The 23,483-nt window shown below is 42.6% G+C and overlaps 1 protein-coding gene across 1 annotated transcript; it reads right to left on the bottom strand.

Moving 5' to 3' along the window:
* Window positions 1-276: 276 nt before the first annotated feature.
* TAS2R60 (taste 2 receptor member 60) lies at window positions 277-6,758 on the bottom strand. The gene is given in 6 exon segments (XM_045089751.1): window positions 277-488; window positions 491-545; window positions 548-650; window positions 652-839; window positions 841-1,072; window positions 6,553-6,758. Coding segments are annotated over 6 exon segments (996 nt in total).
* Between the last annotated feature and the right edge of the window lie 16,725 nt (window positions 6,759-23,483).

Genomic DNA, 23,483 nt, shown 5'->3' with positions numbered 1-23,483 from the left:
TGTGTCAGGATCCTTGCATCCAGTTTCCAGAAGGATAATTTTAAACTCCAAGAGATCCATCACAGGGAAAATAAAAGTTTCCTGATTCTTTGGCCCCATCAAGTCCCACAGGGAACCTAGCTGCATTAGCTACACACTTGCTGAGTGTAAATCGGTGATGCAAGCCCATTATTTCAGGACCTTCGATCTCACCCTGAAATCCTGTTTCACTGAAGTTATTCTCCTCGTCATTAAATAGAGCAGAGAGGAAAAGAGCATTAAAAGTGGCAAAAAGATTTAAAGAAGCCACGTCGCATTGTACCATCCCCTCTGCAGTAGAGTCTCTGAGGTTTTTCCATTAATTGCCACTCCATTAAATGCCCAGCACCATGCAGAGCATCCCCCCTCCAGCACACCTCTCAGCCTAGGGCTGCTCAAGAGCAGTCATGGGTGGACAGCTGTGCACAGATAAATCACTGTTTGCCATATCCAATGCCTAAATTCCAAGAAGGAAAAACACCTGCAGCACTGAGCACCAGTGACAGAAAATAGGAGGTGAAGAGCATATAGAGAAGGAGATAAGAACCAGAAGAACCCTGATGTGCGCCTGGGCACTGGGGTCACGAAAGCCGCAATGGAGAGCAGGGCCTTCATTATGTCTTTCCAGAGAGCAAAACCATGCCAATGAGAAAGACAAGAGTAAAGATTGTTCAGGTAACAAGGTTTAAAGAGAACAGGGATTTCTCATATGATCTTATAGTATTCCTAGTGGCATTCCAAGATTGCAACCCTCTCCTTAAAAAGTAGTGATATAAGCTTTGGTTGTCTATGAAAATAGGATGGTGCTCACTATGGAGACCTCACAGAACTGAGCAGCATCTACGGAACCAATCCAGACACCTTCTGTTTTAGCTACAGGAAGATGGGGAGGGTGAAGGTTGTGGTCTTCACGCAACAGAAAGCACTGAGCTAGATGAAGAAGCATAAGGTGGCAGTGTTCAGGAAGGCCAGGTACTGCAATACAGAGTTGTATGGGAAGGCCAATGGATTCTGGAAAATATAAATGCTCTTCCCCATCACCACTCTGTTGCCACTGCCAACAGAGGCAAGAGTCCCCCACACAAGAGTCCCCCAGGCTAATTTAGCACAAGGTTAACAATGTTCTCTGTAACAACCACTCCATGCTCAATGTTACAGTGATGAACACTGCTTACTGCTGTCACCAGGAACAAAAAATAAAATAAAATGATAGCCAGGGTGATGGCTCTCTTATCGGCCAGTCACTGGAGGTTCTGGAACCATGTCATCTCCATTCATCTCTCCTGTGGACAAGATGGATCCCTCCAGACTTCAAGGTCTATTCCTTTTGGGTGGCTCTGGAAGGTCCTGCCTGATGTTTGCCCCTCTTGCTGCCGTCAGGTGTAAAGGACGGAGTAGAGGACACGGGCTATCTCCTGAGGGTAAAGAGGTTTCTTCTTCTCAGAATAGATGCAAATATTTCTAAGGCTCAGTTTCAAAAATCTCCCTGCCTATCCCTGAATTTGTGTGCCCTTCCTCTGCCCACTCTCTGTCCATGTCAACATTGGTGTGAATAATATGCCAGGCAGGCACTTGCATTTAGCATCCCTTACACAGAGGTTCTACTTCTCTGAGCTGACACCCACATCACAGCACACCTGCTGGCAGCTCTGTGAGGAAATCCTCTATCAAGGGTCAGAGCTCACATTCATTGGTTGATAGTTTGTTCCAGGCATTGTTCTAAGTGTTCTCCACTGTGTTAGTTCTCAGCATGACCTTATGAAATAGGTGTTTTTGGAAAAGTGAGCTAAACCTCTACTAAAGAGGTTAGTTTACTCCAGCTCCCTTCTCCTCTCTAAGAGTCTCAGCTAAGGTCATAGTTAAATGGAGGGAAGACCAAGACCCAAACTGATTTCAGAACCAGAGATCCCTGCCATAGTTAGCAACACATCCTTTACTCTGGTCTCCTTCATCCCTAGCTGAAGACAGAGACCAGGTTTTGAATCTTGTCACAATCACAATCTATTGATCTTCAGGCTAGTCATTTAACCTTTCTGAAAGCTTATTTCTTCACATATAAAATATATGGATCACAAATACATGTGAATATATATCTATACTATCTGCATAAGTATAAGAAAGAATTAAGGTAATGATGACAACTGTTATTATAATAACTACCTTCCTCCTGTGGGGGGACAAATAATCCAAGGAGAACTCAGGAGAGCATCAGAGATGCAGTAGAGGTCAGAGCACCAAATCTTGGACTATCTACATTAACCAGAGGGAGGCAAAGTAAGCAAAGGTTCTATTTTTCATAGGAATGCTGCTCAAAGAGTAAAAAAAAAAAAAAATCAGCAAGTAAGGTGAGTACTTACTTACCCAGGTGAGTGATAAGCAGATTAATGTGTCTATAGGCACATTAAGGCACATTAATTATTTACAGACAAACAGAAATTATTCTGGTTTTATTATATTATTTTACTATTATAATTATATAACATATATTACATAATATATATTATATAAATAAATTATATAATATAAAAGTATATTTTATTCTAATGATATAATAGTATTATTAATTAATTACAAGAAAACAGAAATTATTCTGGATCATATATGACAATACTGAAGGCTCAAGATAAAGTAACTTGAGAGTAAGGGAATATTTTATAGTACATTCCTGTTCTGGCCAACACTATATCCTACCAGTTCCATGCATACAACATCATCAAGAGAGAACAGAATGCAGAAACACAGCATCTCTTTCCACTTCCCAGTCCACTGGGACAAAGTTCCAGGCAGAATTGTTCTTCCAACACAGAGCCCTTGCTATGATGAATACTGCATTCCTGAAGACAGGAGAGATGAACTAAGGTGTTTTTTCACCTTGCCTTTCAGTGAAGATGCAAATCCTCAGTAGATAGAGTTTCTAACTGCTCTCTTTATTGACCTTGCTTCTCTGGCTGACATTTGGCCATTTCCTACTGGACCTTGGAGTAGGAATCCAATGGGGCAAACTTTGAACTCCTAAGTTCTAGAGTTTGGCCAGCCAGAGACCTCTCAGTATGGAAGCTCATCCTTCCCATCCACTTCCTACATCTTTGATGGCTTGTATAATTGGAAAGATATGTGCTACCCTAACCTTCAATGCACTCAACAATAATTTATGAGGCATCTCCCATGTCATAAGGACCCTGTGAAAGACACTGGGGATTCAACAGTGAACTAGGTACCTGCCCTCAAAGTGTTTTCATGCACCAATCATAAACTACAACATTACCTAGCCACAAACTTTGTGCAGATTAAGTTAATCCAAACAGGTAAATAACCATTTGTATTTAAATATGCAGTATGTTTTATAGTGATTCTTTTGTTTGTGCTTATTTGTTCACTGCCTTTTACTTCCTCATATCCAGATTTATCTCAGGTGGAAGCCAAAACTGAGAATTTTGAATTTTCACAGCTGGTCTTTATATGTGTAATGGTGGGGATGCTACAGTTAGGAATCCAGAGTAGATTCTCTACATGGGAAATACATACCTCAAGGACTCTCTCTGAGAGGGATAAAGTAGGAGGATTCCCAGGCTGCAGTTGGAAATGTTATATTTCCATTCCTACCAAGAATTCCAAGAAGAGCTCAGTGGGAGAAGCAGCAGCAAAGCCTTCACTGGGGTACAAGAAAGATGCTGTCTTGTATGTTGTAAGGAAGGAGACATGGGTCATTGAAGGAAATGGAAATGCCATTATGTTTAGGGAATAACCAGACAAGTTTGGGTACAGCAAAGGAAATGGTGGCTTATCAGGCTAGGAAGAGTACACAGAAGGCCTAGAAAGCCAAGATGAGATACCGGGTTATGTTTTTGGTCAAGATGGAGTCATCAAGTGTTTGAGGGCTCTTATGAGCTAAAACCTAGGAAAGAGTGGTTAATAACATCAACCAATCAAGAAGTCCTGAGATAAGCCCACTAGACGTGGCATAACTGAAAGGGTTGTGAACAGGATGCAGGACATAAAAGTCGCATCACCATCCTCTCTCCACCCAAGACATTCAGTACAGTTCTGGAACTCTACTGTTTCAGGGAACAGTAGACACGGAAAGGCAGTCTTCCAGGTGCTTCCAGCTGAGAGGTCTGTGGAGACAGATACTGCTGATGCTCTTGCCTTCACTGCTCCCACCCAACCCTTTTCTAGTCTTTTGGTCTGCATGTGTTTTTTAAAATTGATTCCATCAGCAGGGGCACCTGGGTAGTTCAGTGGGTTTAGCATCTACTTTTAGCTCAGGTCATGATCCTAGGGTCCTGGGATCAAGTCCCACATCAGACTCCCTGCTCCGCGGGGAGCCTGCTTCTCCCTTTCCTCCCCACTCCTCCCTGATCATGCTCACTCATCTCCCTCGTGCTCTCTGTCACTATCTTCATATCTCTCTCTCTCTCTCTCTCTCTCTCAAATAAACAAATCTTTAAAAAAAATTCTAGGAGCACCTAGATGGCTCAGTAGGTTAAAGCCTCTGCCTTCAGTTTAGATCATGAACTCAGGGTCCTGGGATCAAGCCCCACATTGGGCTCTCTACTAAGCAGAGAGCCTGCTTCCCCTTCTCTCTCTGCCTGCCTCTCCGCCTACTTGTGATCTCTGTCTGTCAAATAAATAAATAAAATTTTAAGAAAAAAAAAATTCCATCAGCAAAAAAAAACAAAAAATTCATGAGCATGCATCCAACCATATGCATATTTACTTAACATATTGTTTAACATGCATGTGTACTTTACTAATACATTCTGTACATCATAAAATATACACCAGGGGCGCCTGGGTGGCTCAGTGGGTTAAAGCCTCTGCTTTCGGCTCAGGTCATGATCCCAGGGTCCTGAGATCGAGCCCCACATCGGGCTCTCTGCTCAGCAGGGAGCCTGCTTCCTCCTCTCTCTCTGCCTCTCTGCTTACTTGTGATCTCTGTCTGTCAAGTAAATAAATAAAATCTTTAAAAAAATATATATATATATATATACACCAAAAAAAGGAACTAAAAGGATGAGATAAAAATAAGTGGAAATTGGAGTTGCCACACTTTTCTTTCCACATTCAGTGGATCATTACGCACACAATTCTGGGATGCCAACACCCCAATTTGGAGACTACCATCGTAAGCAATGGCATTCAGGATCCACCTTTTGGGTAAGCAGACAGGAAGGGCAGGATTATCAAAATTAAGAACAACAGCAAACATATTTTGTATTCCTTCTCTATCTTCTGTTGGCCAAAACCTAAAATTATTTCCACATCACACAATTCCTTTGAATTCAACATACAGCAAACAAACAAATCATGGGCAGAGCCTAGAGTGGTGGAAAACTCCTATACAACCTCAGCCTTCCATAGGATCAAACTGAAAAGACTCCATGTGCGTGAAATCAGTCATAAGCTGGGCACCAAAGAAGGGAAGGGACAAGACTGGCAGACAGAAGAAAGAAGTAATTTCCAGATGGGCCAAATGACCACAGGCTAGAGTGAAGAAGATATGGAGATGTGGGGAGATGGAAAGAATCTTTCCTGGACTGGAGTGGAGAGACCACTGACAGGAGAGCAGTTGTGTGTGGGATGGTGGGACAATCTATGCCACCATTAAAAAAATACTTCAGGTTGACCTCAAAGATAACTGACAGCCATTACAGGTCTCCATAAAGTGGTCAGACCCAAAGGATGTTTCGAGAACTCTCATATAGAGGGTGTGAAAGGTCTATTAGACAATGAGGCCATCATCCCAGCCCAGAGTGGTTTGGGACCCACACTGGGTACTAGGAGCAGTGGAGGGGATGGCAGGAACAGAGAAGGGTGCAAAAAGAATTGATAGGGCATGGAAGAAGTATAAAAGAAAGAGGGAAATGAAAAGAACAGTACCCAAAAGAACAGTACCCAAACTTTACAGGTTCTCACCACTCATGGGCTTGTCCACACATAATGATTACTGACACTGTTAACTTGAGACGGACCAGCCTTTGTCCAGAGCTTTCCAAAGCATGGTCTTCAGGACTTTTCGCAGCTTGGGGCTGCTTAGCACCAGGATGCTGGAGTGCAAACAGATGCTTGCATAGGTCACCACTTCCCAGGACCAGTACCAGTGACCCAGGACCAGTATCAGTGAAGACTGATTTTCATAGCAACAACAATCAGAGACAGGAAATATGATATATAAAAGACAAGGAAGAAAACAAGTGACTTTCGGGGGCATGGTGTGAGCCTGGGTACTAGGATCACATGCTCCCAGTCTACATTCCCTCATCCGCCCCAAGTGCTGGTACAGTGAGAACATGAACAAGAGCATGGACACCAAGAATAGGAAGAATGGGATCAACCATGTGAGCACTGTATGAGGTAGAACAAGAGACCAATAGAAGGGCTGTACTGTCAGCCAGGGTGCTATTTCCTTGGGAACTCTGGGGGGTAAGCATCTGCATAAAAATTCTCATTCCAGTGGCTGATGAGATGACTCTCAGGCCAGCTAAGACCAGAGAGCCCAGCAGCAGCCTGGGCATTGACGGAGAAATCCTTCACTTCAGGCAGAAGAAGACAGGGTAGGAGAAGAGAGTGATCTTCACACAGTAGAAGACGGCAAGCCACACAGTGAGCCAGGAAGTGAGAGTATTGATGAAGTTCCAGGGGATCTGGTAATAGTCTATTTCAGAGAAGGTCAAGAGGTTATTCAAGATGGCTACCCCATACAGGCAGAACTGGGAGGCAGCCAGGGAGGCCACAATCATGTCACCTGCAGGCAGCACCCACATCACACTCACTCCATGCCCAGCACAATAACCATGAAGCCATTCTGCAACATCGCAATCATCAACTCCAGGAAGAAGATGACCATGAAGATCAATGCAGGTGAGGAGGACATCATCTCCGGGAGGCTCTGCTCACACTGGGACACTGGGATACATCCACAAGGAAAAGTGGCCTCTCTGGCTAGGCCACTCTGTTGAGACCAGAGATCCAAAAAGCTCTCTCCCTGGATTCATACAAAAGCCCAGCTACTAGTAAATACCTCCAGTCCCGCAGAATTTGAAAAGAAGATCCCTGTGATCTCTCTTGGCATGCAAATCACTCCCAGCTCAATGATCCACTGTCTATATTTGCCTATCCTGTTGCCTGCTTCTTCTTTTTTTTTTTTTTTAATTTTTTCAATTTATTTATTTTCAGAAAAATAGTATTATTTTTTCACCACACCCAGTGCTCCATGCAATCTGTGCCCTCTATAATACCCACCACCTGGTACCCCATCCTCCCACACCCCCACCACTTCTAACCCCTCAGATTGTTTTTCAGAGTCCATAGTCTCTCATGAATCACCTCCCCTTCCAATTTACCCCAACTCCCTTCTCCTCTCTAACACCCCTTGTCCTCCATGATATTTGTTATGCTCCACCTGCTTCTTACCAGAGCCAGGGAAAGGGAAATGTTAACAGAAGAGAGGCTGCATGAGTGATTGAAAATACTCATATTTTGTACTTTATTTATTAACCATACTATTTTTTTTCCTGACTTTTCTTTAAAAGATGTCCTTATCCTTGTTTGGCTCCCCTAGCCCCAAACCTTCCTGGATCCTTCATGTCCCAGTTTAATATTTTATTCACTAGTCTGTACACATTACAATAAGGCCCATCTCTTGAATGGGTAAAGTAAAAAGTCATCCATATGCACAAGCACCAGGAAAAGGCTCATTTTCTCCTCCACTGACTGCTCATGCTGCCTAAAATGTCACTGGCAGGCTCCATATTGAAATTTGAGGAGTCTCCAGTTAAAATGTGAATTTCCCTAATGTTAACATCAAATCTGTTAGCCATTAATGCCTTAACTTCAGTGTGCTTAGCAAACAGAAATTACTCCCTTCCCAAGAAGGCTCTGAGGAAATGAGAGTAGGTAAGTCATGAGAAGGGAAAAACAGAGAAGGGAAACTGGGAGACCAGATCCAGAGTGGGCATACAACTGAAGCCAGGGAACCAAAAACTGGGATGACAAGAGGAGCTCTGAGCAAGCCCATGGGGTGGGGGTGGCACAATAAGAGAATAGCAACCAACCTGTTAGAACACCTTGCCGTTGAAAGGGGAAAGAAAGAGGAAGGTAGAAGGAAGCAGAAGTGCGGGAAGAAAAACAGGGAAGGGAGTCTCCTCTTCCACTATCAAAGATCCTGGAGTCACAGTCCTCCCCAAAGCCACTCACAAATAAAGGCTTCTCTCGGGGCACCTGGGTGGCTCAGTGGTTTAGGCTGCTGCCTTTGGCTCGGGTCATGATCTCAGGGTCCTGGGATCGAGCCCCGCATCGGGCTTCCTGCTCCGCAGGAAGCCTGCTTCCCTCTCTCTCTCTCTCTGCCTGCCTCTCTGCCTGCTTGTGATCTCTGTCTGTAAAATAAATAAATAAAATCTTTTAAAAAAAAAAAAAAAAGCGGTGGCGCCTGGGTGGCTCAGTGGGTTAAGCCGCTGCCTTCGGCTCAGGTCATGATCTCAGGGTCCTGGGATCAAGCCCCGCGTAGGGCTCTCTGCTCAGCAGGGAGCCTGCTTCCTCCTCTCTCTCTGCCTGCCTCTCTGCCTGCTTGTGATCTCTCTCTGTCAAATAAATAAATAAAATCTTTAAAAAAAAAAAAAAGTTACACAGCAATACATTCTTTAAAAAAATAAAAAAATAAAAAAAAAATAAAGGCTTCTCTCCCACTCAGTATGGTCTCACTCAAAACTCCACAGTGAGAGGTCTATTGTGAATGGTGAAAGAGAATAAAAACAAGAATAAACATTTATAGAAACCTCAGGAAAAAGAGTTTGTTTGTTTTTAAAGATTTTATTTGACAGAGAGAGAGACAGCAAGAGAGGGAATACAAAGCAGCAAGAGTTGGAGATGGAGAGGCAGGATTCCTGCTGGGCAGGAAGCCCGATGTGGGGCTCAATCCCAGGGCCTGAGCTGAAGGCAGATGGTCAACAACTGAGCCTCCCAGGTGCCCCAGGAAAAAGTGGTTTTGGTTACCTCTCAAATATGACATTTGGTTGAAGAACTGCTTCAGTTTTCTCAAAAGATCACCAAAGAGCAAATAACCCACTCTGATCATTGGTTTAAAACTCAGCTTCCGTGACTTGATTTAGTTCTTCCCATGTTTTCCCCTGCCTTCTCCTTGAAGATAGCAGCAGTAAGTGGCTCCTGCAAGTTTCACAATATTTTGGCTCTTCTTGTAATCCTTTTGGTGAAAGGCCAGTTTCATGATGTCATCAAGAAGCAAGTTGAGGCCATGGCACACACGCCCTGTTGCCATCACATGTAACCAAGTATCCCCCGTGTGCTCAAAGGCAACCTCGTGACTTACACGGACATCAAAGCAAATACTTTGCTGGAAATGGTTTTCCCGGGACTCTTCCTTTTCTATGGTTGATAGCTCTTCAAGTGTTTTCTTTTGTTTCCACACTCCTCCGTAAGCAGGTTGAAAGAGTACTCTTCCATGGGCACCAGTTCATCCATCTCTCAGTGCGTCACTAGATGTGAGCCTTAGAGAGGTCCCATGCCCTATGCATAATCTGCCTCCAAAAGAGGCCATAAACAGGACAACCCATTTCATTGTTTTTGAGACTCCTTCCAATATACACCACCAATCTAAATACCATGTGTTTCTCACCAGTTTGGGGCATGTTTCTGTTTTCTAAAGGTGTCTCATGGTTGAAAATAAAACGGATAAATCCTTTTGTAGCATAATTGTCAAAAAAATTTTTAGCATGATGCCTGAGTCGCCTGTGAAATTTTGCTGGTGTCAACACATAACAGCAGAAGGTCAGATTCAAGTGGATAATTCTGAAGAGACTTACCTGCACTCCCTTCATTTTGACTCTCTACACTAGAAAAGGACTTTTTTGGCTTCTGTTCACGAGGGAGTTTCTTTTATTTTTCTCTTATTACATTAGAAAACACACTGGGTCACTTTAGTGACATGTAAAAATACATATTTCATTTAACAGTAAATCCTTGTGTCCATTCCCAATTGGACCTATGAGTGACCTGCAGTGTACAAATACTTCCACATTCTTCCATGGTTTCATCAGGTAATTGATGGTCTGTGCCAGGGAGAGGTGGAGGAGGAAGGAAATAACAATGTTTTTAAAGGCTACACTGGGCATAAACATGAAGCTAAATTATGCACTAATTTAATAAGATTTCCTGGCAGAATTAATTCAAAATATTCTTCTGGCCCTACAGACCTTCTCTCATCATATATTCACGTAAATAATTTTGAATAAAACACTGAATTTATTAGAAATCCAGTATAAAATAGGGGCACCTGGGTGGCTCAGTGGGTTAAAGCCTCTGACTTCAGCTCAGGTCATGATCCCAGGGTCCTGGGATGAGCCCGCATGCATCGGGCTCTCTGCTCAGCAGGGAGCCTATTTCCTCCTCTCTCTGCCTGCCTCTCCACCTACTTGTGATCTCTGTCAATAAATAAAATCTTAAAAAAAAAAAAAAGAATTCCAGTATAAAATAGAATTGTAGCTTTCTAAAAGTAAACTTGAGTTTACAATATCCTTGTTTTTCAAAATGTATAAGCATAGTTAAATATTGCCTAATATTCAGGTAGATTGATGTATTTTCCTTTTAGCTAAAGAAAATAGCATTTTAAGGTTATTTTTGCAATGATAAAATTTGTTTGCAAGGAGGTCCAGAGTCTAATTTTATTCTAATTCCAAAACTTTTAGATTAGTTTTTTTTTTTTTCTTTCTCTGACTTGGACCATCTGAGCAATGGAGAGCAATAAAACTAATTTTTAAAGGAATAAATCAATGCTCCTTCCATAATGCCATAAACTTTACTCAAATGTCTAACATTTGGTAGAAGGATAAATCATGTTCAACTCCTAAATCAGCAGTTTACAAACCATGCCTTAAAGGAAGTTCTCATGGTAGAGATGGCACAAGATGAGAACTGAAGAAGGGCAACCACGGGCACCCACTTCCTTTTCAAACAGAGCAGCTTTGGGGTGCCTGGGTGGCTCAGTCAGTTAGCCTCTGACTCGATTTCAGCTCAGGTCATGATCTCAGGGTCATGGACAGAGTCTGCTTGTCCCTCCCCCACCTTGTGCATGCAGGCTTGCTCTTTCTCTCACTCTCTCTCTCTCAAATAAATAAATAAATCTTAAAAAACAAAACAGAGTAGCTTTGCTCATATCTAGTTTATATACATATATATATACATACATATACATATACATATACATATATTTGTGTATATATACATATACATATACATATACATATACATATATTTTCAGTTAAAGACAGTACTGTACCACAAAAAGCAAATTTGGAGCTGATGTCCCAAATCGAAAGTCAAAGAGGGAAAGAGATTGAATCCCTACATATTCTTTCACCCTCTCCCCAAAACTCTTCTAAAATGACTATACAGAGATTTTTAGAAATTATTTTTCAAGCCTTCAATCTACAATAACAGAATGAGGGAAAGAAAAAAAAAATTAGGGGGAAGCTGGAAAGTAGATGGACAAGTAGCCAAAAACATAGCTGATCTGAGAAAACTAAAGCCTATGCAAGCAGAAGGAAAAGTCAAGAACTAACCTGACTTTTACTCAGGATTTTCAGTACCAGGCACCTCTGGAGAAAAGTTGCTAAACATTGGTTATAAGTCAGTTTAAGATTCAGATTCCTAGATCACTTCCTCCCTTTTGTATAACTAGGCAACCACTCTTTCTCAGCCTTAGGGAAAGACTGGAGGTTATTCCCTGGAGATGATAAAACAGGGTCTCTGAGCTGGGTGAACACCAAACACATCTGAGGTAAGGGTACACTGAAAATGACAAATTAAGTAAATTAATATCTTTCCCTCACTTGGGTTCCAAGAACACTGGCACCCAGGCCTTCAGCTTCCAGGCATGAAATGAGTGTAGACTTTTCAAAGAATCCAAGCTTTCCAAGAAAAAGATGTAAAGACACTATCAGAGATTCCTCAGATAATTAGCCCTGCCAGCATTCTACAGGGAAGCCTGGGGTCAACAATCTCATTCACAAGTTCACAGCTTCCAGTCAGTCCTCCATCCCTTATTCAACACAAGCAGAAAACAAGGAGTTTGGAGTATCTGAGAAAAGGTGGAAGATAAAATGAAAACAAAGCAAAAAAAGAGCTACTTGTGGGAAATTCATCAATGCAAGGAGAAAAAAAACTTTTCTCACCAAAATTGACATTCTCAGAGAGTTCACAGTATCCAAAACAACCAAATAAAATAATAAGATTTTATTAAAAGAAAACATTCAAAACTTTAAAAAATTTCACTCAAATTAAAAACAGGATTAGCTAAAATTAAAAACTCAATATAAGAGACAGAAGATAAAACTTATGAAGTATTTCAAAAAGGAGAGCCAAAAAACTCCACAAAACCATAGGTAGAAAACAACAACACTAATCCAGGATATCGAATATCCAACTAAAAAGATTCTAAAAGGAGAAAAATAATAAATGAAGGGGGAAATCCCACCAACAAAATAACTGAAGAACTAAAAGACATAATTTTTTCTTTTAAAAGGGCCTTCCAAGTATCTGGGCCATCATAAAGTTTCAGAATATTGAGCATAAATTGAGGATCCCACAAGCTTCTCAAGAGGACAAGAAGTGAAGAGGATACTATATTCAAAATATTAATAATTTGAGTATTTTTTAGACTTTTTAAAGGTAATTTTAGAAGCTAAAAAGACACTGCAACAATCATCTCTGATCTAGAATTTTCTATCTGGGTACTCAAGTTCAAGGGCAAAATAGTCTTTTCAGACAATCTTAGTCTCAAAACAGCTTACTTTCTATCTAATCTTTCTCTTTTTTCTTAAGAAAAAAAATTAGAAAAGACAACAAGGAGAGAGCTAGAAGCAAATGTAACCAAATTATTCCTCCTTGGTTTTTGTAAATAGCAGTGCTTCCTAGAAGCATGGATTCATTTTCCTCTTGCAATTAAGTATTGGACTGCTATCCTCCATAAACAGGAATTATAATGATCTAATATTACTCATAATCTTATTAAAATCTTCCAAGTATGTGTTTCTCATAATCATTTGGAGGAAGAAAGGGCAGAAGTCAATATATGAGTCATGTTTCTAGAATGGCTTAATCATTCTGCTAAAAAAAATCATAATCTAAGATTTTCCATTGTTGAAATGGTGATTGTTCTCCTAACTTTTTTTTCTCTTCACACCCCTCCATCTTGTCCCTCCTGGGATCCTCAAACAGCCCCCATCCACCATTCATCATACACCTCTCTGGAGGCATAGGGGGTGAAGGAAGCATGAGACAGGAGGGAGTGCTGGTGATAGCATATTATGGAACACTTCCTAGGATGAGGCCAAAATGTGCTGACCATGCTTAATGGTGTGACAGTCCTGGGAACTGGGGGATAAAATAAAGGGGCAAAAGAAGAACACAGCATCCACTGTTTTCCCACCATGATGTGGGAGCTTAAGTGTCTCCTCTTAAACTCAATAAAGGAGTTTAAAAATGCATTCCCAATCATCCAGTGACTCCTAACAAGCCCCTCAGAGAGCTCCCATCATTTTGTCTGCATGTGCAGAAATGAAAGCAATAGAGGGACTTCAGTGGGCTGCAGTGGTCAAGTTTCCAACTGGGTAACCCAAGGGAAGAATTGCAGAATGGCTGCAGGAACACTGGGTGAGGGAGTGTGAATGCAGTAGGGACTGGGTACTGGGCTCCCAGGTAGGTAGCTTGGTAGACTCGTTCATTTTCCCCCATCAGACCATAGTAATAAAAGTCAGAGGAGAGTTTTGTTTGTTTGTTTGTTTGTTTTTTAATCACAAGGCATTAAGTAGGGAGCTCTAGGAAAGAAATACAATCTCAAATCGAACCAACATTCACTGAAAACCTAATTGTGGCTGGCATTTTGCTAAGCACATTTGCATACATCATTTTCTCATTTAATCTTATTCCTGCCATATGTGCTCCAGATTTCACTCTTTAGTACTAGATACACTGTCTATACCTCTGTGCTTTTCCTCAGGAAAGTACAATGAAGCTGTTGCCACTCTGCCTTTGCCCTGAACGGAAGACTGGGATGCCACATGCCACATGTGACCCAGCACCTGGTGGGACCAAAAGAAACCAGCTTTATCTCCTTGCTGCTTCTCAGTAACCGAGTCTCAAATTTCGGAACCAAGATTGCTGTTTGGAGTAATGAACAAGTGTCTTCTTATATTCCTGTTTCTCCTCTTCCCCATAGTCTTTCTTATCTACCACTAGGGGACAATGCGTAAAGACACCCAAGCAGACAAACATTAGAGAATCTGAGAAAATATCATGACATTCCCAAGAAAGCTATAAAAACACGATTTTTGTCGTAACATTCTATGAATTCATATTCATTTAGAGCTGGTTTGTTGTAAAGGGCATATGATGTAGATTTGGAAGCCCTGGGGTTGGGTTTTATTTCTGTCACTTTTTCAACCTATAACCTATGATTATAGGTCTTTTCCACCTGGGTGTGTACGACTGCGGTCATAAATACTTGCAACTCTGTGAACGTTAGATGAGGCAATATATATAAAAATATTTGTGTCCATGGCTAAGCTCTATATAATACTGATTGAGAAAAAGAGCAACAGCCCAGGAAAGATAATGGAGACAAAGCAAAAGAAACACAAAGCAAACTCCTTGCTATCAGTCTATTGGTTTCCTTTTCTGAAGGGAAACTTATTCCCATGACATTCCTGCTCCAGAGTCTTTTCCTCGTTTACAAAAAATTGCCTTTTCTATTCCTTACTTATGAACAAATCTCAACTCTTTTCATGGCTTCTCTGTAATTTTTTGGAATCCTGCTTCTTTTTCTTAGGATATAAAGCAGTAGTACCTGCTGCATCTGAAGCTTTTGAAAGGGGTCTTGCTCGTGGAAAGGGCACCAAAACTCAGACTAAATGTCCTTCAAATTTCCTGCCAGCCTGAGAGCCCACATCTCTAACCCTTCTTTCTTGTTCCCAGTCACTCTTTGGGAACCTCTATCTCTTTTTTCTCATCAGTCTCTTTGGGGACAAGTCCAACTTCACTAGCTCTCCAAGAAACACCTTCAAGGTACTCTTAATTTTCAACATGCACAATGAAGATACTTCATTATTTAAAAAAATCAACCTAATAGTTTCTGATATTTTACTCCTATTCTGAACTTGACATTTTGGCAAGTAGTGGCATCCCCACCAGCAGGACGTCCCACCAGAGATCATATCTTACAGTAGAAATTGTAAGGTACATTATAGCAGAGGAGTCACACTCACTGAGGACAACCTCTGTGGAAGAGGAAGGCGGGCTCTTTGATATCATGAATGTGCCACCTACCTTAGATGGACAGGTAAGAATGACCCACCTCAGAGGAGGGCTGCATTCCCAGAGACAGAAAGGAGGGCATGACTCTGAGCTTTCCGTGAATCGAAACCTGCTCTGACCCAGATCTGGAAAACACCTGGAAAAAAGAAGAAATTTGGAACAGAAATAGGCATCATCTAGAGAAGCCCTGCTTCATGCCCCTGATGACATGTGAGAGTACCTTGGTTGAAATGACTTGAGGATTTATCTTTCCCTGAAGAACTGTTCTGACATGTGCATAAGGAGGCATATATAAGGATATTCTTTGCTACTCTGTTTATAATAGCCAAAATCCAGAGGGGAACAAAGCATAAATACCCTCAGATCAGCGGTTCTTAATGAGGACAGTGTAACCCTCTCTGAAAGATACTTAGAAAATTTATGTGGGTATTTAGATTTGTACCATCTTTGGGGTTACTATGGGCATTTATTGGTGGGAGGCCATGATCTATCCTGCACGGTGAAGAATTTTCCCAGCCAGCAAGAACTTTGGGTGTCCTGCCAGATAGCCCTGTAGGTAAAGAACATCTGAGCCAAAAAGTAATTTTTGCACAGCTTTAATATGCAATGAGTCTTTTAAGAATGGAACAACCAAATAAACTGACACATCGGAATTTTGTGAAGTTTGAATCTTTGCCACAAGTTGTTCATCATCTCAGAGAAATCCTGAAATCGATAGCAACATCATCCCAAGTATTTAAATCAGCAACAAACACACCTAAATCTGTCTTCATGTGGGGCTGTAGCCATCCCTTAAATCCACACTTGGTGCAGGCATCTGTCTACTTTATGATGTCATATGTGGCAACGTGCATGAGTCATTTATACATCAAAATAACATATTCGCTTATTATAAATTGCTCTTCTTTATATCATTATACTGCACTTAAAGGGATGTATAGATTTTAAGTCATATTTTAAGTAAGCCATTTATGAATTTCATTTCAGGATAATATAGGAGGTATTTCTCAATATTTTATAAGAAAGGGGGCATTGATTCAGATGGAGTATCTTTAATTATACAATGTGATACATTATACTATGGAATAATCTGCAAGAGTTAAAGGATTAGCTAAATCTATATAAACTGATACGGAGAAATATCTAAGACAGTTAAGTGAAGGAAACTATTTCAGGGAAACATATATAGCATATGTAGGTAATACCAATTTATACAAAGATATACACACAAAATCATAAAATCATATATGATGATAAACATGTATAGAGAGAAAAATGCATGGAAGAAACATCTGAAAGTTTACAAAATGAGCCAATAACAAGGGGGTAGAATCAGGAATGGTAGTCAAGGTGGGTTTCCATTTTATTTGTAATGCTTGAGTGTACACAGAGAATGAATGCAGACATCTGCAACATAACTACAAATTGCTAAAATAAAAATTTTGTAAAGAAGTGCCGGGGGAGAAAAGCTCTAGCCATGTTCTCACAGCTGTCACTCCTATGTTCCTTGCCTGAATTTTGGTGTGGCCCTGTGCAGCAGTAGCATCTCCTGCTAGAGGGACCTCCCAGGTGCCAGGGCTCTCTGACCCCCTTCTGCAGTGCACTGACCCCTTCAGCTTTGGTCGGCCATACCTGGATTCCTGCATTCTTCTGCACAAGAGATAGGAAAGCTATGACTTGGGTCTCACCTTTTATTTTTTTTTATTTTTATTTTTTTAAAGATTTTATTTATTTATCAGAGAGAGCGGGGGGGAGAGAGCGAGCACAGGCAGACAGAATGGCAGGCAGAGGCAGAGGGAGAAGCAGGCTCCCAGCTGAGCAAGGAGCCCAATGTGGGACTCGATCCCAGGACGCTGGGATCATGACCCAAGCCGAAGGCAGCCGCTTAACCAACTGAGCCACCCAGGCGTCCCAGGGTCTCACCTTTTAATCAAAGGTTTGCCACTCTAGGGAATGGCACTGCATTATCACCATTAGCCATCAGGAATGTCCTACATCTTCACCCAGTATAGAAAAGCCAATTTCATGCAGCCATTGAGGTAGGACTGAGTCAGACTGGGCTCCCTCCTGCTGCACCAGACCAAGACTGGATTAAGCATTAGGACACCCCAGACACAGAACAAGAAGGGGCAGGAGCATCAGAGGAGGATTGGGAGGAAGTCCTGAGCTTTCTTTCATCACGGCAGGGTAGAGGGCTTGATGCACTCCAAAGAAGCAGGCACTTATCCCACGATCCCACGTGACTGAATCAGAAGGATCTTGTGGTTGGGGGTTATGGTCAGCAAAAACTGCCCCCCTCCAAAGTTCATTGGGCCCACTCTCAATAGTAAGTACAACAAAAAATTCTGGAACTTACCTTCTGATGAGGCACTCAATAGAGCAGTACATTCACATAGCCCAGTTTGGAAGATGTTCTTAACAGAAAAAAAACATTTGTCTATAGTAGTAACAGCTATTTCCCCAGGTTGCAACAGCCTGGGGGTCAAATGACACATCTCAATGGCACTAGGTTCTATGTGCCCTGCCAGTCTGGTCTGTGCATTTCCACTCCCCCTCCCCCCATGGGCCTCCCCGCCCCCACACAGCTGTGCAGGGTTCTGCTCCCGCAGCTGTCAGACTCCCTGCTGTTGCTGTCCATCCTGGCCACTGGTCCGCCTGCCCATGTCCTCATATCACCACCTGTATCCTGCGGCCCCCACACTTAGAGGAGCAGCCCCACCTCCAAGGAACATGTTCTTTCCCTCAACCTCAGAAAGTCAAGCCTTTAAGTTTTCGATTGCACAGAAATTCGTTCCCCTCCAGAGACATGCTTTAGACAGGCAGCTCTGCGCCAGGATGGCCGAAGAAGCCTCCTTGATGACAAGAGCAGTGTGCTGTGACAGCCGACACAAGATCTGGAGACGTGTGCAGAATGAAGCCACCACTACCATTTTCCTACGTGGCAATGTTAACGACCTGTATTCAGATTTAAATACAGTCTTATTTCTTTAGGATTGCCTTATCTCTAGCCTCTTCCATGATTCTGAAATTATGCTGGATTGATTCTGCCCTTGTTTCTGGGACCTAATAGTATTCACAGAATTGAAGATCTTACTAAAAGAGGGGCCTTTAGGAGATCATGTGGTCCCGCCCATTCAGGGAAGATCTTATCACCCCTACTCGAAGCCCCGGAGAGCTCAAAAGACTTGGCAAGGGTGTTCTAGCTAGTAAAGGATGGGGGATCAAAGACAGAAGGAAGCTGTGATTACCCAATTAAATCAGGACATTTTTCACATGATTGCATGTGAGTGTATCCACGGTTCTTGGTGTCAAACTCTCAACTCCCTAAGGACCAAGACTTTCTGGATAATAATTATGCTTGTTCCCCGCTATTCCCACAGACTAGTTACAATTCCATGCTTCCACAAGATTCAGTGATAAACATGACAATAGTCACAGTAATGACAAAATTAATGCCATTTCTGTTAATCTATCGGTTTTCACTTTGGTTCTGAGAATTGCAAAATGACAGCAAGAGGTGTATTTCAAGCTGGAAAATTGATAAAGGAAGAGGGAACCACAACAAATCCTCACCAGGAAATGAAAGACAAGTGAAGAACTGAGTAAACTTGTATCTCTTCCAAACAAATACCACCTTTGGGCAAAAAGCCAGACCCACAGGGAGGACTTTGAAGATCCTGGCACCCAGAGAGAGAGCTGGAGAGCAAAGGCAAGGCTGACAGTGACCTTTATTTTCAGTCAAGCTAGACTGTGGAGAGATATAAAGCAAAACCTACATCACAGGGCAAGAGCACAGAGCAAAACATGGGGCTTAGAAGAGGAGAAGGTAGGAATAGAACACATTAAATAGAGAAAAAGCAAAATATCAGCATAGTTGAAATTTTCAACTGTTTCATTCTCTTACCAAGCAGCAGAGCAAACAAAAAGATTGACCCGATCATGGGGGACTGTCCTTGGCATCCTACACTTCCAAGAAAACCAAGAATCTGAGTCTAAAAGCCCCACATAATGACTTAGTTTCTATGGGGAGAGAGAAGAATGCCACATCCCATGTGGTACTTCACTGCCGATCTTCACAAATGTCCCCTTCAAGTATCCGGGCCATTTTTCATCAACGTTCTACTCTGGAAGGCACCTGCCATGTCATGATTTCTTCTCTTGTCCTCTTTCAGACTAGTTTCTGCCTGTCCTCTCTGGTTCCCTGCCTCTCACCAGCCACTAACAACTCCTTTTCCCAGTCTCCCCAGCCATACACCCCACTCCACCACACAAAATCCTGGTTAACCATTCCAGTTCAAGCTGCAATTCTGCACCCAACTCTGATGGATGGGCTTTTTCCCCCCCAGCACCACAAAAGTCTGTAACAGCTGGGGGGTCTTTCCATTCAATTTTGACACTATCTACCCAGAAATAGTGTCAGATCCCACAGGTTACTCACTCAGTCCCACAAGACTGTCCCCCACTTCAGATGCGAAAGCAAGTCCAAATTTTCACCTGTGCTCCTGACCGACTGGCTGTAAATTAGGAATTATCATGCCCCTCCTCAGAGGGTGCCTCAAGAAACCGAGGAAAAGGGTTTACTTACTAGATTATCAGTTTATTATAAAAGGATATAACTCAGGAACAGCCAGATGGAAGAGATGCATAGGGTAGGATATGTGGGAAGGGGCACAGAGCTTCCATATTGTCTCTGGACTTACCACTTTCTGGCATCTCCACTCATTCACCAACCTGGAAGCTCTCAAAGGCCTTCATTTTAATAAAATAAATTTTATTTATTTTAAATTTTATTTTTAATGGGGGCCTCATTATACAGTCACGATTGAGTGAGTCATGGACCACTGGTGACTGACTCAACCTCCAGCCTCACTCCCCTCGCAGGAGGTCAGGGTGGGACTGAAAGTTCTGACCCTCTTATCAGGGATTCCTTTCATTCCCCTAGCAACAAGCCCTTCCTATGGTGAACTAGGAGCTTTCCAAAGTCATTCATTAACATGACAAAAGATACCTTCCCCACTCTCAGCACAGGATATTCTACTGTTTTTAAGAGTTCTGTGCCAGAAAAGGGCCTAAGACCAAATATATATTTCTTACCAGGTATTGAAAGACTCCTCCCCTAGAAGATAGATAGGATAACTAACCGCTTGTTTGCTTTTCTGTAAACCGCTGGCTTTTAGGTATAGACCAGGTTATTAATTAGGTTATTAATTGCTTATTAATCGCTCTTTTGCCCTTCTGTAACCGCTTGGCTTATAGAAATAATAGAGACGCCATGATGGCATTCCTACCTTCCCCCTTCTTGTTCCCCTTTTCCGCCTCTCTCCTCCTGCGCGCAGGCCCTCAGAACCAATCAGCTTGTTCCCCCTTCCCCCCTCTCTCTTCCCGCGCGTGGGTCCTTAGAGCCAATCAGCAAACTCCACGTATGCCTTTTTCAAAAGTTCTAACTGTCAACCAATCAGTTGCGCCCCACCCAAAACTTGTTTGTACCTGTCTATAAAAACCCGGCACCACCCAAGCCGGGTGTGCTCAGCTAGCAGGAGCTGCTGACCACCCGCAGGCGCGCGCTGACCACCCGCAGGCGCCTGCGTAACAATAAAGAACCTCTTGCTGATTGCATCCAGTGGCAGTGTTGGATTCTTGGGTAAGGGGATCCGCGGGTCTTTCAGTATGGCAATATCATACTGATTCATCATCATCTCTAAAGCATTTTCCAGAGACCAGAAATTCCTCCCAGCACACCTACTTCCATAGAAATATGGTTTTCCGAAATAAAAAATATGACTTTCACCAATATGAGTCTACATGAATTGGTGGACTTGCCTCACCTCCCCATCTAACTGGCCAACACACCCTATTACTCCATGAGTAAAATGTCACTCCATATCCCTTCCACTCCCTGCCCAAGTTTGAACTCTTATTATTTCTTACCTGTAGAGGCCACATTTAGGTAACAGGCGTGAGCACTGAAAACCTGACCAAGTGTACAAGGCAAAAGGGATCACAGCGACTCTCAGTTGAATGCAAACAGGCTCATGAAGGGACCCACCTCGAAAGAGCCACCCTAACTGACCAATTACAACCAGGCACCTTTCCTAAGATTACCAAAAAAGAAGAAATTCTATACATCCCCTATACATCTGCCCTATAACTATGGCCCCTCACTACTGCCTCACAGACACAGCCTCTCCTTTGGAGTCCTGCCCTCCACTTCCCAGAGGTATTATATTTAGTACTATCTCTTTAGTTCTGCCTTAGATGAATCTTTTACCACCTGTCCCACCGGCTTCCACCTGATCTGTCACCCCACATTTGGGGGCTCCCCATATGATTGGGAGATACACCACATTATCTGGACCATTATCTCTGCTTCCCTCCTCCTCTTGTACCTACAGTCTCTCCTCTGTTGTCCACCAGAGCTCAAACCCTCATCCGATCCTGTGCTCCCATGCTCAAAACTTTTGCTATATATCATCAAGGCCAATTCTACTCTGCCTTGTAGAGTTTATCTCCCGTCTCTTCCTCTTCACCCCAAGTAAGCCCATCACAACAGGAAGCCTGCCGTTTCCTGATCAAGCCATCTTCCCACTCTAAAGTCAAATGGCGCTGCCTGCTTGGTATAAAACAATGTTTGCTGCACTATGGCTCTCGCCCTCGCGGGAACGTTCCTCCAGAGCACTCTGCTTCAAGCCCTCCCATCTCTCCCAGGGGCCAAGACTGAGACCCCTAACTTGTCCCTGCTCTGCCCCCACCCCACACCAATCTGTTCTCTGCACACTAGAGCCAGTAGCCCCTTGAAGAGCTCAGGCTGAGCATGCATCTTCTTTGACTGACTCCTGCTAAGGGTGCCCCACTCACTCAAACGAAAAGCCAAAAAGTCTTTCAAATAGTTTAGAATGTTGCGTGTGTGCTGTTCCTTTCCCAGGACCTCTCTAATCCCCTTCTCCTGCTGCTTGCTCTGATCTGAAACACTGGTCTCCTCGCCTTTCGCTGAACCTCTGCACACATGTGTCCAGGGCCTTGAGCTGTTTTCTGCCTGGGTTGTTCTTCCCTCTAATCTGAATCTGTATGGCACATTGCTTCCTCTCCTTAAATTCTCTGCCCCAAACTCACCTCATCTATATTCAATAGAGACCACCTCGCATAAACCTGACCCCCTTCCCTGTTTCAATTGTTCTCCCAGTATTTCTCACGAACTGAAAAACTCATTTATTTGTGTACTGCCTGGTTCCTCCCCCTGAGATGTAGACTCAGTGAGGACAGGTCTTTTTTGTTTTCCCTGCTTACAGGTATATCCCAATACCTGGAACAGTGCCTCACTCACAGTAAAAGCTGATTACATTTTTGTGGGATGAATGAATAAACTGCTTTATTGAAGTCTTTCTATTTCATTCTACTTGTGGCCCAACACAAAGGCTACCTTTTCCTCAGACAGGATACTGTTCCTGTATCCACGTGGCTGTCCGCTTCCGCCTCCACCTGAGGGCTTATGGGAGCTGCCTTCCACTTGGGTGCACACCACACACACACACACGGAGGTACTCCCAAAAGGTAAATGAACCGCTTGCATGAGAGGAAGCCTAAGTCTCAGAGAGGTAAGAAAAACAGCCACACTCCTGCTCCTAGGAGGCAGAAATCCAAATTCTACTCCAAGTCAATCTGAATCCAAAAGCTCCAACACCTCCTTTCCACTAACCCTCAGTACCTCTCAGAAACAAATAGGAACTTTCTCCCTGCCCCAACCAGAAGAATTATTGGGACGTATAATTACACAGGATCAAATTGAGGCTTTAGCAACAGAGAAACCGACACCACCTCAGTATCATCTTCAATAAAATCTGGATATCTTTGGACTTTTGGACACTTTTTTAAGTGTCTTGAGCATTATTAAGTAAAAATAAATTCTGAGTTAAAAAATATTTTTAAGTAAATGAAACACCAAGTACAATAAGTACAAGTTTTGATTTTGGTATAATGAAACATGCTTCCAAAGAATTATTTTTAAAAAATAGAAACAAGAGAGGGAGGGAGGGGTAAGAAGGGCAAGAGAGGGAAAGAAAGAAGAAAAAAGAGAAACACTGTTGCCATTCTTTCTTCATGGGTTCTCTGCCCAGCTTCAGGATAAGAGGACTGAAAGGGAGTAG

This window comes from Mustela putorius, unplaced genomic scaffold (genome assembly GCF_011764305.1).
Source record: "Mustela putorius furo isolate JIRA1106 unplaced genomic scaffold, ASM1176430v1.1 tig00003845_pilon_pilon_pilon, whole genome shotgun sequence".
Taxonomy (NCBI): Eukaryota; Metazoa; Chordata; class Mammalia; order Carnivora; family Mustelidae; genus Mustela; species Mustela putorius.
This window is presented reverse-complemented; position numbering and strand designations above follow the sequence as displayed.